Below are 18,050 nucleotides of genomic sequence, written 5' to 3'. Positions count from 1 at the left end.
AAAAGTTGTTCTTATAGTTTCTCACATTTATGTTGTTTAGGAAGCTTATTCGACTACGTAATCTTCCATACCACCCGAAATAGACAAGTATGTGCGTCCAGGTAGCTGTACTGGTTTCCAGTGTATGGGCCTCCCCACTGATTACTAGTGGACAAGTGTCTTAATCCACCTTCGTTCTTCATTTGGACAGAAGTGGAGGGGAATTACTCCTCTTTGTTTTTCAGTACTTACCTCTTGACTCCAAGAGAGATGGTAGAGCCTTTTTGCTTTTGGGGTCGAGTATTTCCATTTCCATCCACTCCTAACTTCTGAGCCCTAGGGGACTCAAGAGCAGAGTGAATTTGTCCACACTCTCGGCTCTTTTGATACAGTTCCTCCAGATACTTTGAAATGACTCCTGCAATATATCTCAGGCCAATATTAACGGGTATGTGTTTTCAAAGAAAGCAGTGGTCCTCCCTGCTGAACAAAATGTATTTCCTTATCACCTTTTGCTTCTTTAAAATCATTCCAGGAGCTCCTGGGTGGCTCAGTCGGTTAAGCATCTGACTCTTGATTTTGGCTCAGGTCATGATCTCAGGGTCACGAGATCGAGCTGGGCATTGGGGTCCATGCTGAGTGTGAGATTCTCCCTCTCCCTCTGCCCTACTCTTCCAAGTAAGCAAGTAAGTAAATGAATAAATAACATCTTAAATCGTTCCATTATGGAAGTCAGTGAAATAATTGATGGCAGAATGCAATCCATAAGGAAACTGAATGGGAGAATGAAATGAGTCAGTGGAATGCATTTATAAAAATGGGAGTAAAGATGTAGGATACTTTTATCTTTCTGATGGGAAAGGGGAGAACCCCTGTACAACTGCTTCCTAACATAGACACCACTTCTCAGTTGCTTATTTCTGTGCTTAATGTTTGTCTTCTCCAGTGGACTGCAAGTGAAGGCAGGGATTGAATTTCTTTATTCATTATACTAAGTACTTAGCACAATGCTTTTAAACATAATTTTCCCTATTAGATTAAAAGCAGAAAAAATGAGGCTCTTTTTTTCCTTTCATGCTTCTCTGAAATGAAAGTAATGAAAGTAATACTTTCTAATCACGTACTGTAATCCAAATATGTTCCATGCCCTTGGTTAGAGTCACTGTCTAATTAGCAAGAGGGAAAATGGTACATGACCTTGAGATCTACTTCTAACATTTTCGGGCTTTTCTTTCTAATGTTATTTCTATTCATGGATAGTAAAATTGAAATAGTTTTGTCAACATTAATATCTAACTGGCTTTTCTTACCAAATAGTTTTAAGTCTTCTCCCCATGTGTTGAAATATTTCTTGGCAAACCTGGTTTCTCATGGCTCCATAGAAGTCCATAATGTGACTGTTCTGTAATTGACTCAACGGTAACGTTAAGCTAGAATGTGTGCTTTGTGAATATAAGGATATTCATTTCTCTGCAGTACTGAGGCACCTATTACAGGGTCTAGGACATGCTAGGCATTCAATACGTATTTGTAAAATGAATGAATGAATATTTAGGTGGTTATATTTTTTCTGTATTATAAAGGATACTGTTCATAGTGTGTCTGCACATGATGCTTTCAGTGCATTTCAGATGATTTTTTAAAAAAGATTTTATTTGTTTATTTGACAGAGATCACAAGTAGGCAGAGAAGCAGACAGAGAGAGAGGAAGGGAAGCAGGCTCCCTGCTGAGCAGAGAGCCTGATGTGGGGCTCGATCCCAGGACCCTGGGATCATGACCTGAGCCAAAGTCAGAGACTTTAACCCTCTGAGCCTCCTAGATGCCCCTCAAATGATTTTAATAAATAATTTGTTGCAGAATTAGAAGAGGATCTTGCTGGTTGTAAGCATATGGACAAAGTTATAGGATTTTAGAGTACTTTTCTCTATGAAATAATGTTATCTGTGGCTATTTTTTAATATTTTTATTTTATAAGTTTTCTATAATTATATTCTATTAGAATCAAAAGAGGTTTTCAAAAAATTTTAATTGAAGTGAATTTCCTTCAATTCAGGGAGCAGTTAGGGATCTTATGAGTGGAATATAGAGTTTCTGGTGGTGGTGGTTGGAAGATCGCTGGAATGTGAGTAATGGGCCGTGCTATGCTAAGGAACGTTATTCTGTAGGAATGGGAGAACACCAGAGGGCTGTAAGTAGAGGCATGAGAGTTGGAACAATCAGGAGGGTAGTACCAGTGATAGTGTTGAGGAAGGAGTGGAGAGAGAAGAGACCAGAGGCATGGAGAGCCTGGAGTTCTCTCTCCATCCGCACATCTAATTCACCACCAACTTTCATATCCTAAGTATTTCTTGAATTTTCTTGAATTTCTTCCTCTCTTCCCCAGTTGGATCATTGGTGTCTTTAACCTCAGCTTCTCATTTCTTTCCATCCTTGGACCCACTCTCCATAGAGCTGCTAAAGCGATCTAAGTAAAGCCAGCTCTGAGGAATGGCTTCCTATTATTCATATTTTAAGTTTCTAGTGATGAGCACATTATGCAAGCTCTTCCTTATTGGGATACTTCAGCCTCATTTCCTCTGTTCCCTGCTAGGGGGGAAATCTTTCCTTGTCCCTAAACATCCTCACCCCTCTCCCCCACACAGGTTATTTCTGGCTTCTGTGTCTTGCTCATCTGTATCCCCTTCCCAGAATCCCCTCCTCCAGTCAAACCCCCCAGGGTCCCCTTCTCTGGGGTGCATTGTGTAAGACCTCAGGTGTCAGTCACCTCTTCCAAAACACTTTAACAGATATATTCACATAGTACCTCCCTCCTCCACTCTCACCTTTTGGGTCAGGAATCTGTCTTCTGTGCTTTTAAAAGGATCTTATTTTTACCTCTTCCAGGTTGTCCTGTAATTCTTCAGGTATGTTTCCCACATTGGAGTGTGAGATTTTTTGAGGGCAAGAGCTCTTTTATTTTTGTATTCTCAGCAGTTAGCATAATGTCTGCCATATCATCAGGTGGTCAACAAGGTTTTTGGTATCATTTTCTAGTTGAAATAATGAGGGGTTGAACAGTGGTAGGTGGGAGGGACAGATTGGAAAGAAGTCACTTGGTTGTCAGAGATGAGTAATGGGTGGAGCTCATGGACGATTGAGGTGTGCAGCTTAGTACATGAGTTTGCTATATAGATAGGTTTTGACTTGCTGAATTTGAAATATTTGCTGAACATTTAAAGATGAATAGTAGGCAGTGAGAAATAAGGGCATCGAAATGAGAAGATCAGGATTTAGGAGTCATGAACACATAGACTCGTGAGCTGGGCACTCGGGATAGATACACAAGTCAGGAAGGGGGAGGGCATCTAAAAAGCCAGAGTAGGGGTCGTTGGGGAACATTTATCAAGTCAAAGAAAAGTAGGAGAGTATACTGATTGTCAGCCGTGTTCGGTGATGAAGAAGGTTTGAAGCAGATGAGAAATGAGAACAAGAGATTTTATTTGGAAATTAAGTCATTATGGATCTTTGAGAGAATAATTTTGGTCGAGTGGAGTGAAATAGAAACTAGATGGAAGTAAGTGATTGGAAGAGGCTGGGAAGCAAATAAATGATGAGCAAGTGGGAAAAGCAAGCGCATACCACTCTGTAAAAAGGTGCTTCATGGAGAAATGATGCATTATGGAAAAGGGATGTAGTATCAGCCCCTTGAGGGGAGGGTAGTAGTTGGTCAGTTTTTTTGTTTAATTTTTTGGTTTTGGGGTAGGAGAAGGTCTTGGAAAAGTTTACCAATTGATATCCAGGAAGCAGAAGAAAGGGGTGCTTGAAGTCTAGAAAGAAATCTTTAATGGAAAAAGGGTAAGAAGGAAGGAGAGAGTCTGGGATCAAGATCTCGGGTGGTATCATTAGCCTTGAGAGTCGTGGGGACGTTTCTTCCCTGGGTTAAAAACGAAAAGAAGTAAGGATATGTAGAAATACAGAGACATTTAAAGATGGTATGAGGGAATGCGAAGGATCTGCTTTCTAGGAAGTAGGTCCCCAAGTCTTTAATTGTGGGGTGACAAGTAGATAGGACAGGTGGCACAGGGCATTTTAGAAGATTGTTAAGGGACAGAGAATTAGTGGCGGGACTGAAGGTAGATTTTAGGGCTCAGTGGAGGTTGAGCTATGGAAGGAAAGAAAGCAATAATAAACATATTTAAAGAATTTTTTTCCATAAAAAAGACTGGAAGAAAGGACAGGGCACTAGAGTGTTATTGATACTTACACGGTGGGTTAAGTGAGGCCGATAGCCAAGTCCAGGGATGTTTGCCCTACAGGTCTGCTGCTTGGGTGGGTTGAAGGGCCGGCGCGTGTGCGGGACACATGGCAGCGTGGCCGTGGGGACCCGGAGTAAGTCCCGCCTGGCCTGGCCTGCTGCCGTTAGACCTCCAGAGTCAAGTCAGAGTCCTGAGCTCACGACTGAGGATATTTGAGATTTCATGTGAGAAGGTTCCTTCCCCCCGCACCTTTCTTTCCTTTCTTTTTTTATTCTTGCAGTATATGAGTATCAGTTAAAATGTGTAAATAAAAGCAACTGATTGCATATAATTTATTTTAAGACTGAATTTTGAATAGAAAAGCAGTAGTGCTGGATTCTGAGCTCTTACCGCATAGTTATTCATTCCTGAGATAAGTGCTCTGGCGGCCTTTCCCACCCTGTATATCTCAACTGATTGTAAAATGCAGAGACAACCCTTAAGAGGTAGCTGTTTCCTCCAAGGTATTTTGTCTTCTCTCAGGAATTTGTAAGTAGGTTTATAGATGCCTCCGGCTCACCTCTGACCTGGATATCTGATAAGAGTGGCATTTCTATCAATTATGCTTTTTCTTAAAAGAAAAAAAAAACTATGAAAATTAAAGCCTAAGTTACGGAACTCCTTCAAGAAATGCATACATCAAGGGACACAATAAATGAGCCAAGACCTAAGCAAAAACCAGCAGCTCTACCAGTTAAGAACCTTCTCTCTACGACTCACTTGTTGTCAGTTACTGCTTAACTTAACGCTGGGTTTTCCTTTTTGCTTTCAGGAAAACCTTTAACTTACGCCCTGGGTGTTGCGTGTCCACAGCTTCCTGGTGGCTCACCGCTTCCGCCTGCTCCAGCCTTGCTCCGGCAGCTTCAAGGCTTCTGGGCTTCAGAGCTTGGTGGGAGAGCTTGCTGCTTTGGCCTGCTACCCCTGCTTCAGGTGTCAAAAAGCTTTTAATTAGCCTGCTTCCTCTACATACTATAACTAGGCCCTTCGGTGTCTGCATAGCCTAGTCCTAGGGTCTGAGGGAGAATTATTTTGAGCTGTTCGTTCTTCTGTAAACATTCTTGTACCTTGGTTCTCTGGGGATTCGAGGGAGAGTAAAGGCAACGTGAGGTTCTCCTGCATGATTGACCTTTGACTGCCCCGCGCACACAGGGCTGGTCCTCAGTCCACCGGGGCATGCCGTGCGGGGCACGCCGTGTTCGTGTAGCCCGTGTCTGTTCTGAGGGGTCGATGCCCGTGCTGGCCCAGTTTTTAAATGTTCTGATAGTTGCTACTGTATGTATAAATTGTGTCTCCAAGGAAAGGATACCTCCAGCTGTTCAGTGAACTCTTTGTAGTGTTTTTAGTTTGCTTGTTAAAGAGACTCCTTCCCCCCCCAGTAAATATTTGAACACACACTGATCACTGACAGAGCATTATAAAAAACAAACACACTGATTTCCATGCATGTTAACAGGGATGACCGTTAACACGTCAAAAGGTGTCAAGATGATGGGGTGATTAGTGGGAGGACCTCTTGAGGGCCTGTAGAAGGGTTTAGTACTTCCAGGAGTAGAGGGCGCGAGCTCTGTCACTGGGGAGCGAGTGATGTGGGACTGCCTGGAGGGCCGTGTGGGACCTTGTTCTTGTGATTTTATCATTAGTAGTAGTAATAAATGATGGTGGACATTATACATTGGAGATCAAAAAAAAGGAGATAAAGACAAAGTTGTGAAGTGACACTCTAAAAGCCACAAATGTCATTAGGAGAGCAGCATGGGATAGAATAATCCCAGACACACCTAATCTTAAAACACACCATTGTTGGGATGCCTGGGTGGCTCAATTGTTGGGCAGCTGCCTTTGCCTCAGGTCCTGATTCCAGAGTCCTGGGATCGAGCCCCGTATTGGGCTCTCTGCTTATCGGGAAGCCTGCTTCTTCCTCTCCCACTCCCCCTGCTTGTGTTCCCTCTCTCACTGTCCGTCTCTCTGTCTCACTCTCTCTCTCTGTGTCAAATAAATAAATAAAATCTTTAAAAAAAAAAAACCCCATAAATGTGTGTCTTACCATAATGGCTTGTGTTTTAAAAAAAATATTTATTTATTTATTTATTTATTTATTTTAGAGAGCCAGAGCATGAACCTGGGGAGGGGCAGTAGGAGAGAGAGTCTCAAGCAGACTCCCCACTGAGCGTGGAGCCTGACTTGGGGCTCAGTCCCAAGATCCCCTGGGATCTTGACTTGAGCTGAAACCAAGAGTTGGACCCTTAACCGACTGAGCCAACCAGGTGCCCCATAATACCTTGTTTTCAACTGAACCACCCAGGCACCCCGCCATAATACCTTGTTTTAACTCGAGTTTCAGTATCAGTTTAGTAGTGTGCTTAAAGCTGATAATATTGGTGCCTTAACTTTTTGTTAAATAATAAGAGCAAAGGGGGAGAGGAAGCGGAGATGGTATAGAATGTGTGACAGGGCAGTGACTGTTGAGGAAGGAACACTTCTCGGTTCAGTTCGAGAGAGCAGATCATGTGATTTTACTGGGGGAGACTACTTGAGACCTGGGAGTAAGTGCAAAGGCCCTGGGTTGGGATTGAGCCAGGTGAGCAGTGTGTCTGGAGCAGAGTGAGCTAGGAGGAGAGAGCATACGAGATCTGGAAGGTCAGAAGACCAGAATATGTTGGCCTTGTAAGTTATAGCAGGTTGACTTTTACTTGGAGAGGGTGGGAGGTTTGGAGCAGAGGAGCATCACCAACTGAGATACGTCGAAGGAGGATTGCTAGGACTGCCAAGGTTGAGAATAGATCGTGGGGGTTAAGGGCAGAAGTGGAGGGGCCAGTAGGGCCGTCCAGGCTGGATGCAAAGGCAGGTTTGTTGGAATGGGCCAGAGAAGGTACGGTGAATTCTGGATGTGCTGAGTGTAGACTAGATTTGAGAACTGCATGTGGGAACTGTTATTGGAGATTGAAATTCTGTTTAATACAGTGGGATAAATCCTCCGTTATGTGTTGTAGCTGTAAGTGCAGACACTTAAACTGTGTGTAAGAACTCATTCGTTGATGTGTGTCAGTATTGACTTCTTCCTGTCATGTTGGCAGTTTTTCCAACATTATGGTGCTTTCAATATGAAGCCTTTAAATAGACATGTCTATGTTTGGCATTTTTAAAAACTACATCTTTGTTTTGTGTTAAATTTGTGGTCTTCCAGTCCGTACCAAGAGTACTATTTCTTTTGATCAAATTAAGTAAGAAAGGGCGTTTTAACATACATGCCCTCTTATATATCAGTTAATGTGGTTCTTGAGAATCTAGAACTTGAAGTTACAGTCCTGGGAGGAACCTCTTTTTCTGAGCTTTTCCTTCTACTGCCACAAACACGAAAATGATCTGTAGTGTTAAAGGAGAAAAGCAAGATGAGTTTTATTTTACTTTAGCATTTCATCAGCTTCATGGTCTTGTCTTACTGTGTCATCAACTTAGGCGTTCAAGAGTATTTCCTGAACTCACATTTTAAAATTTCATTACATCCCACCACATTCCAGAGAAGGTTGAAGGCAACTCATAGGTAGTGTGGAGAACGGTTTTCACGGTGCAACATCGTGGAACTCTGATGACCACATGTGTGCAGCATGGCCCCCACTGGCCACACTAAGCACCCCAGTAATTAGTGGTCACTTCCTGACCACGGTGAGGTGTGGTATGTCATATGATCCCATTCTATGCTTCAAATTGTGCATGGTCCACACAGAAAATGCAGGAAGGGGACTAGAAATTATATCACTGAGAAATTCCTGATCTTTCAACATTTTGGTGCCTATCTTTCTCTGTATTCATCTGATATAGGTATGTATTTTGTGTATCTACAGAAAAAAAAATCAGTATGCAAACTTTAATAAACTTCTTGCCAGTGCTACATTCTGCATTTTTGCTTATTTAATAGTGTTCTTTAACAATATTTTTAAAAATATGATTAATTTTCTGTTCCATGACATATTTACTAAATCTCATCTTTCAGAATATTTGAGTTATTCCCAATATGTTACTGTTGGAAACCACCACACTTGAATAAATGTTGTGGTTTCATTTTTATTTGTATATATTTTCAGTTGAGGATATTCCTAACTATAGTTCTATGCATCAGGGGTACCAAGTTATTAGAAGTTGAAGAGGTTGGAGTTTCTTATTTCACAGTTAAAGGAATTGAATAAATTGGAAAATGTAATGTCTGCTGTGTGCTGGGGGGTAGGGCAAATGGAAGTTTACGAGATTGGGCTACAATGTGCTTATTTACTAGCATGATGCCTGCCACATAATAGTAACTGGGGTTATTGGACACTGCTAAGTGGTAAGCACTTCCTACTTGTGTGAATTATTTTCATCTTTGCGACAGTTATGTAAGATGATTACTGTTAGTAACACTGTTACATTGATGAGAAAACTGAAATTTTGAAAGGTTGCATTATTTGCCCAGAGCTACACCGCTAATGGCAGAGCCGGGATTAAAACCTGGGTGGTCTGGCTGCAGAGGGCATGCCGTTTCCACTATCCTGAAAAGCGGCGGTACGTGCTAGCTCAGCGTCTGAGTGTTTAGGACATGCTTATTCCCTGCACCGTGCTATAGACCAGAGGTGGTTTTGGTTCCAGTATTGTTTAGATTTTAGAAAGGTGATTTAGTGCACATGCTCTGTTTTATGAAGGACTCCTGTTGGGGTTTGGAACAGCACCTGTAAAGCAGATGCATTGGTGTCTCTACAATGAAGCGTGCTTGTCTTTACACTAAATGAGATTTAAAAACCACCCCCCCCTAAACTATAATTAGCCCAATGTCAGTACCTGCTGCCAAATGAACTGTGAAAACCTTCTGGCTTTAGCATTGCAGGTAAGGGATTGTGGACCTGCAGAGAAGTGTCAGAAGACTGTCTGGCATTGAGAGCACGCTCAGTGAGTGCTGCTGGGTCCTACTACTGTTACTGCCACAGGTAGCATTAGATCCTTACATCCTCAAGCACAGAGAGCTGGTGAGACTCACAGCTAGGAGTAGTCTTCTCACAAGGACCCGAGGAGGGGAAATCGTAAGTCTTAGAGTCTTTCAGCCATTCTTCCCTAAATCAGAATAAAGACGGCTTAAGTGGTAGATAGATGTCCTGAATATAAGTGTGTTAAGCTCAGAGCTCCTGTGGTCTGTTTGTACTCTCAACATACAGTGCGAATCTACAGAGCAGCTAAACTTGTGTTTCTAGCCTTTCCGAGGTTTGGCTCTTGATGACAGCCCCCATTTTCTTCCCCCATCTTTTTTGGGATTTAATTGACGTATAACATTGTGTGGAGGTTTACGGTGTACAAAGTGATGATCTCATCCATGTGTGTGTTGTACGATGATTACCGCAGTGAGTTACTGTCACCTCACTTTAAGATCTTTTCTCTAAGCAGCTTTCAAGTATACAGTACAAGACTGCTAACTATAGTCACCGTGCTGTATATCATGCCACCAGAACATATTCATCTTACAACTGGAACTTTGTACACTTTGACCGACATCTCCCCATCTCCTCTATCCCCTGACAGCCTTCACTCTGTTCTCTGATTTTATGACTTGGACTCTTCTAGATTCCACATACAAATGAAATCATACAGTAGTTGTTTTTCTATGTCTGGCTTATTTCACTTAGCATATCCTAGTTTATAATATTACACAGTGATCTTAATTATGTGATCTTACTACCTTTATTGCAGTCTGATCCAAATATAAGCTTACTAAATGCTCCTAATATGTACATTTGCTGTTAAGATTTTAAAATTTTCCAGATTCATCCATGTTGTCATAAAAGCAGGATTCCCTTCTTTTTTTTTATGGCCGAACAATATCCCATTGTATATGTGTGCCACATTTTATTTGTTCTTCTGTTGATGGAATTCAGGTTGTTTCTGTGTCATAGACAGCCCCCTTTCTTTAACCCATGAACCCACTGGGAGAAGAGTTTAATCAATCCATCACTTCTGCAGATAGGACCAGAAATGAGTGAAGACTAAAGTGATTGCACTTGAAATTGAGCTATTCCTCTTTCCCACCATTTTAACTGATAAAAAATTATAGTCACAAGTCGCTATAACCATTTATGAGGATTATCAAGAAATATTCTATTTTATATATTATTATACAGTGATTTTATTTTTTATTTTTATTTTTTTTTAATATTTTATTTATTTATCAGAGAGAGAGGCAGGCAGAGAGAGAGGGAGAAACAGGCTCCTCACTGAGCAGAGAGCCCGACGCGGGGCCCGATCCCAGGACCCCGAGATCATGACCTGAGCTGAAGGCAGAGGCTTAAACTACTGAGCCACCCAGGCGCCCCTACAGTGATTTTAATTATACGATCATATTTTATTGCAGTCCAACCCAAATATAAATTCATTAAATGCTCCTAATATGTACATTTACCATTAAGATTTTAAACTTTTGGATACTTGAGTTAAACCTATTCTCTGTCCTCGGCAATAGCCCTTTGAACTATTTGAAGACATGCTGTGTATAATTTGTTCTCTCCTTCTGCATGTTAAGATAGTACTTGTCTTCCTCTTCCCAGCCCCCAGGAACTGGAAACAAGCTTAGTCTCCCGCTCTGCTCTGCCTTCGCAGCCCTGCAGCGTCCCCTGTGAGCTGGAAAGTTCCTCTGAGATAGCTAGTCACACCAAAGCAGAGCGGTAGAAACAGCAGTGGAATCAGTTTGTTGAGGCTTATTTATATTTGTCAGTTTTTTGATCTCTAACTAAAATTCAAAATACAAAAAATATTTGTTCCTTTTAATGTTGGAAAGGAATGTGTGAAGTCTACAATTTTTTGAGCTGTTAGCCTTACCTGATCTTCAGGGGTGATTTGTATGTGTGTGTGGGTGTGTGTGTGTGAGAGAGAGAAAGAGAGAGAGAAATGGGTCGTACAGTGGGTAAGAATATGTGGTGTGAAAAATAGTATCATTTTCAGTTTATTTTATATTATTTGATTCCCATGAAACTTATTTGTTTTGGCAGCTGCCTTCCCTTATAGCATTGTGTTGGAATTTGGCACGTGGTATTCACTAAGCTCTGTTTATTTCAGTGTTGTACATTTTAGTCAATTTCCTAGTGATAGTAGATGTTGAGTTTAAATTCCAGAGCAGAGAACTTGAAAAGGAGGGTATAATATACAAGCACTTGATACAGGGTTAAAAAATACATATATTTATTTGGCACATGTTTACTAATGTAACTTTTTCAACGGACAATATTATTTGATTTCGGATCTTAGAGTATGAACTGCATGGAAATCATTGATAATGTTGGTATTTATTTTCTTACAGAGAGGAAAAAGAAAAATGGATGACTGAAAAAAGTTTTATTTGTTACATTGTCATATATTAAAAGTTGTACTTCTTTTTCTAGGTTGCTGTAGTGAAACTAAAAAATGCAGATAAAGTATTTGCCATGAAAATATTGAACAAATGGGAAATGCTGAAAAGAGCTGAGGTAAGATTCTAATTATTGGAATATTTAAATAATGTTTCAGAAATAATTTTAGAGACCTATAAAATTATAAAGCCAGTAGATCCTTAAATATCATTTAGTAACATTGTACCTTTGGTGGCATTATTTTTAAGACCTAAGACAAGTTCCACAATTTACAGTTGTGATATTGTGATGATAAAAGTTATAATTCATAAAAAAATAAAACTTATACTTCCTGATGTGTAGCTCATATTGCCTGAACACTGGATGTGGGGCTTGTATATTTATGTGAAAAGGAGGTGTGGAAACCAGTTTATTTTATAGGAAGAAATTTTGCAATAATGGATTTCCAATTTGATGTAACTCATTTACATTATTCCATATTTACTTATGTTCTGCTCAAAGTGGAAGTCAAGCAGTTTTGAATGTGCCCTTTAAGAAGTCGTTCTCTCTCTCTCTCTCTTTTTTTTTTTAACATTTATTTATTTGTTTATTTGACAGAGATCACAAGTAGGCAGAGAGACGGGCAGAGAGAGAGGGGGAAGCAGGCTCCCCGCCAAGCAGAGAGCCTGATTCAGGGCTCAATCCCAGGACCATGGGATCATGACCCGAGCCAAAGGCAGAGGCTTTAACCCACTGAGCCATGCAGGCACCCCAAGAAGTCTCTTGATTGCTAATTACACAGTTAAATTTATGTTTTTTATATTATTGAAGGATGCTAGTAAAATCTGCTCTTGAAAGAATTGCCAGTGTTTTTATGTTGATGCTGGATAGCTGGTATGGTCTGGTTGGAATGACATTACACATAGATTTGGGGGGATTCTGGGGATCTCCTGCCATGGGAGATCATGGTGAGTGGCCAGATGGGGTAGGGCACTCAGGGACCTCAGGGTGGAAGTATTTTAGTATTTGAACTTGTAGGAGGATCAGACTGTTGCATAGGCTCAACAATAGCTCTGGAGGTTCGGAAGATCTAGGACATGGCCTTGGGATGGTAGAGCTTCTGCAACTGAGGCGGACCGTGAGGGAGCTGACGGCATTGTCAGCAGCTGGAGCAACAAGTCTTACTAGTAAGAGAGAGTAAATAAATCTGTTCTCATTGTTTCGTGGAAATCATAATTGTAGTCCATTTAGTGTTTCAGCATTAGGAGTTTTAAAAATTGAGTTAAAGTTTGCACTGTTTTCTATGAAGTTGGTATGTTCTAGAGAATTAGAAGGAAAAGGAAGGATCACTGGGTTACCTTTCATTATAGAAGTAGTGGCAAAATTGAAGATAAAACAAGGAACTGGAAATTAAATTATTTTGTTGAATTAACATTAGTATATATATTCCCTTTCTGGGATGAGATGGACTAGATGTATTTTTTCCTATCCCTTCCATTAAGAACAGTTTTAAAGACCCTGGACATTATATAGAAAACAAATTTAAGGAGATTCTGCAAGGCACAGAGGAGGAGGTGGACCTTGGGGCCTGAGAAGCAACACTCATTCTGTGAAGCCTGTATTATTCTGATAGAAAACCCGACAGGGACCATACAGAGAAAATTAAAGACCAGAGTGCCTCATGAGCATAGATACGAATAACCTTAACAACATGTTAGCAAATAGAATTCAGCAGTGTGTAAAAAGACTTGTGGGCACAACATGACTGAGTGGGTTTTACTTCAGGGACACAAAGCTGGTTCAGCATTTAAAAGGAGCTCTCCTTAAACTACTTGAAGGAGTGCAAGTATTGCATGGAACACTGGGTGAGGTACATAAACAATGATTTTTGAAACACACAAAATTAAATTAAATTAAAAAAACTGCTTGAAACTTTCCTCTTTTAGGAAGAAATTCGACACAAATTTTTGCAGAGAGCTTCATTTTGAAGTAGAGTGGAGTTGTATTTCTGTGCTTGAGTTATCAAGTCCTTTTTTAAACACATGTTTAAAAAAACTCTATTCTGGCCATGACTTATCCAGCTTTGGAAAACTGAGCCTACCAGTGATGTTTAATAACTTACAGATAAGCAGCGAAATGTCTTGATTTTTGACCTATGTGTTGTTGATGCTTTAAATACTTTTTCAAAGATCTACCCCTGACCTATTGGCTGCATTTATTGCCATTTAAAGTATATCACGAATAAATGATTAGTGGGACATGCATCATTGGAAGGTAGCAGGATACGCTTTCTCTTTCTGTACCTGGGCAGCTGAGTTTTGCTAACTAACCTTATGCGTACAGAGGTCGCTGTTGCTGCCTGTTCATCATTCACAAACTCTGTCAGTGCGTCAGCAGTCCCTCCCCTTCGACTGATCTGTGACAGCATCTGAAGAAGCTCTATGACCGCCAGTAACCCCTCCTACATATTTATTACATTTTCATCTATTTAGATATTCTGTTTTTACAGGAAGATATTAGAAAATGGTTTAAAAGGGGAACCCTCCTACACTGTTGGTGGGAATGCAAACTGGTGCAGTCACTCTGGAAAACAGCATGGAGGTTCCTTAAAAAGTTGAAAATAGAGCTGCTCTATGACCCAGCAATTGCACTACTGGGTATTTACCCTAAAGATACAAACGTAGTGATCCGAAGGGACACGTGCATCTGAATGTTTATAGCAGCAATGTCCACGATAGCCAAACTCAGGAAAAAGCTTAGGTGTCCATTAACAGATGAATAGGTAAAGAAGATGTGTGTGTGTGTGTGTGTGTGTGTGTGTGTGTATATATATACACACACACACACACACACACACACACAATGGAATATTATGCAGCCATCAAAAGAAATGAAATCTTGCCATTTGCAGCAATGTAGATGGAACTAGAGGTGTTATGCTAAGTGAAATAAGTCAGTCAGAGAAAAACAATTATATGATCTCACTGATAGGAGGAATTTGAGAAACAAGACAGAGGATCATAAGGGAAGGGAGGGAAAAATGAAACAAGATGAAACCAGAGAGGGAGACAAACCATAAGAGACTCTTAAACTCAGGAAACAAATTGACGGTTGCTAGAGGGGAGGAGGTGAGGGGATGGGGTAACTGGGTGATGGACATTGGGGAGGGTATGTACTATGGTGAGTGCTGTGAATTGTGTAAGACTGATGACTCACAGACCTGTACCCCTTAAGCAAATAATACATTACATGGTAATAAAAAAATTGTTTAGTTTTTTTTTTTTTTAAAGGTAGAAGTAGACGTTATTATAGCCTTTATCCACATGGAGTGAAGAACCTTGTGCACATGCACCGTGGTTTGGTTAATACCGATTTGAAACAGGGCTTCTCAGCAGTGGCACTTGTGACATTTGGGGCCAGATGATTCCTTGTGGGGTCTGTCCTGTACTTTGTAGGATGTGTAGCAGCCTCTTTACAGTAGATTATCGTAACCCCCACATCCCCGGTTGTGATGACTGAGGACAATGTGACCTACTAAACCAGAAAAGGACACAATGCTTTACATGTGAACTCAGTATCTGAGGCATTAATAGGGATAGTTTAATACCTAAGTACTTTTGAATAGAGTCACATGATGTCTAGGATTTGCTTCAGAAAAAACCTCGTGCATGTACACACGCATATTCTTGTGCATGGAGGGAGGGTGGTATGTGAAAGGTGCTGGACAGGGGTTGAGGGACGGGTTGAGGGGTTGGGGGTGTAGATGAAGCAGGATTGAACAATAACATCATTGTTGAAGTTGGTTGATGAGGATGTTGTGGGGAGGAGGGGGTTGGACTCTTCTCTCTTGTATGTGTTTGAAGTTTTAGGTCATAGTTTATATTTTTTATTTTTAAAATTTATTTTTTCACTGAAACAGTTTAGAATAGATGAGAATGTACTAATGTTTAATCTGTGGACAAAATGTCTTTAGAACTTTCTTGAGTTTGGAGTCCCTACTCAGACATTTTACTAGAATTTAGCTGGAATGTCTGTGAGATTCCAGAAAGCTGTCATAATAAGATAGTCAGGAGCAGAAAGTCTTTTTGGGCTCTGACCGTCTTTACTCAGAACCAATAGCAGCAACTGAGAATCGTTGGTCACTTAAATTCTAAAACACGACTTAGCAGTGAGTGTGTCAAGTGGTTCTCTTTTACCGCAAAAGTGAACCAAAGCATAATGATGTGGATTTTAATAATCGAATTGTCAGGTCAACCTGCCCATTTATTTGGTTTAAGGTTTAATTGTTTTTTGAAATTTTCTCTGATGCTCTTCCATGCATGACTTTGGAAGCTTCATTTGATCAAATAAAATTTATGGGAATATGGAAAAAATTAAGGTACCTAATTAGGGGATATTAATGTTAATTGTTTTGTATATCATGGCTATTGAATTTGTTTTATGGCAAATAAGTAACTAAGCCCTCCCTGACTGTCAATTGAATACTTTGTGTTGGCTTTTCAGCATGCATGGACATGGTGCAGCCATTAAGAATTAGGTGGTAGGTGGGTCTCTACTGGTGTGGCACACTGTTCAGGGTATCATTACTTGAAAAGAAAAACTTACAGAGCACTGTGATCTGATTTGTATAAAGAAAAGAAAAACGAGGGGAAATGGGGTACCACACGAATATTGTGTGTGTGCATGTGCGTGCGCATGTTCACACTTACAGAGACCAATTTTCTGAGAAGATACTTTGCAGAGTTATTGATGGTGACCTCTGGACACACATGACCGTGCGAGTATGGGGTATGACTTAGGAGACTTGGGTTTCACTTTACCTTTCAGTTCTTCTTGAACTTGCTGACGTAGTGGATTTTTTAAGTTAAAACTTTAAAGATGACAGATTATAGATTATAATATATTGTATAAAATTATTAATTTTTTAGCCACATATTTCTAAGTATCTCTGGATGTACCTTTGTAATAGTGAAATACAGTCTCAAAATAAATTAAAACTTTTACAAATCAAAAAGGAAAAGACAGTTCATTAGAGAAAATGGACAAAGGGAGTGAACAATTCAGAGACTAAGTTCAGATGTCCTGTAAGCATGTGTGGAGCTGTTTATCTACATGGAGAATTGGGAATGTGTTGATGAAAAAACATTGAGGTGTGGTTTTACACCATCATATTGACACGTTTAAGAGTCCAGTAATGCCAGATGCAGTTGAGGATGTGGGTGGGGGAAGGGAGATTTCTACGCTGGGGTGAGGATAATAATCAGTACACAGTTAGGAGAGAAAATTGGCTATGTCTAGTAAAGTGGAAAATGCTTATAGCTAGCATTTCAACTTCTAAGTATACGCCCTGGAGAGACTCTTGTACATTTGTACAAATATGTTCATTGCAACATCATAAAAACAAGATTGGAAGTAACTTATGTTTTCCTGGTTGGGGCTTGCATACATAAATTCTGGTATATTCAGACAAGCAAATGCCACAGCAGTTGAAAGGAAAACAGCCATCACTGAATAAGAAGTGATCAAATTGCAACAGGGTAGATAAAATTATAACATTCATGTAAACTTTCAAAATGTAAAACAGTTGTGGTGTTTCGGACACATACATGTGTGATCAAAGCATACGAAGGGAAGAGCATAGTATGCGCTACGGATTATTCATTTTGTCAGGAGGAAGTAGGGAAATGTATAAGGAGGAGGAAGACTACAATTTACTTGTAATTTATTTCTTAAAAATAAAAAACAGAAGTAGAGATGGCAAAATGTTAATGTTTATATTTTCTAAATGGTAGTTTGAACTGTGGTCATTAAATGCATGTGTGCTTTTTTCTGTTTTTTTTTTTTGTTTTTTAACTATAGCACTATTTTTTTTTTTTAATATAAAATGTTTTCAAGTGTACTGTTGCCATTGTCCACTTTCTGTGGGTGCTTGACTAGTTGAAAAGTCATATCAGACGGATGTATTCCTTTTCTAGGACGGGAAGTAAAATAAACATATTCCTTTTCCAGGACAGGAAGTATAATAAACATTTTCCTTTTCTAGGACTGAAAGTATAATAAACACATTAAGCCATTGTTTGCATAATATATATATATATATATATATATGTATATATATATAAAGTGTCCTCTGATTAAAAAACATCTTTGTTTTTCCTTTTCAGACAGCATGTTTTCGTGAAGAAAGGGATGTATTAGTGAATGGAGATAATAAATGGATTACAACTCTGCATTATGCTTTCCAGGATGACAATAACTTAGTAAGAATCATTTTTATATGTTTCTATATTCTTATTAACTTTTTATTGGCAGAATTTAGCATTATGCTCTTTTAAGCATTATTTAAATGTAGTTTTTATTTAGAAAACCGCTGAATTTCACAGCATATATATTGTGTATTTAATATGTCCCCCAGCCCTGGATAATTTGATAGCTTCCTACTGGAATTTTTTATGCTTT

General features: G+C 39.8%; 1 protein-coding gene across 19 annotated transcripts in view; it reads left to right on the top strand.

Annotated features, from left to right (window-relative positions):
- The window catches only part of CDC42BPA (CDC42 binding protein kinase alpha), a 318,157-nt gene that overhangs the window by 90,029 nt on the left and 210,078 nt on the right, over positions 1-18,050 (top strand). For all 19 annotated transcript variants that reach the window (XM_045983612.1, XM_045983604.1, XM_045983610.1 and 16 more), the window contains exons 3-4: positions 11,646-11,729; positions 17,756-17,851. In XM_045983612.1, coding sequence (XP_045839568.1) covers positions 11,646-11,729; positions 17,756-17,851 — 180 coding nt within the window. The remainder of the gene's footprint in view (positions 1-11,645; positions 11,730-17,755; positions 17,852-18,050) is intronic.

The sequence above is a fragment of the Meles meles genome, chromosome 17 (genome assembly GCF_922984935.1).
Source record: "Meles meles chromosome 17, mMelMel3.1 paternal haplotype, whole genome shotgun sequence".
NCBI lineage: Eukaryota > Metazoa > Chordata > Mammalia > Carnivora > Mustelidae > Meles > Meles meles.
The sequence above is the reverse complement of the archived record's forward strand: the minus strand, read 5'-3'. Positions and strand labels throughout refer to the sequence as shown.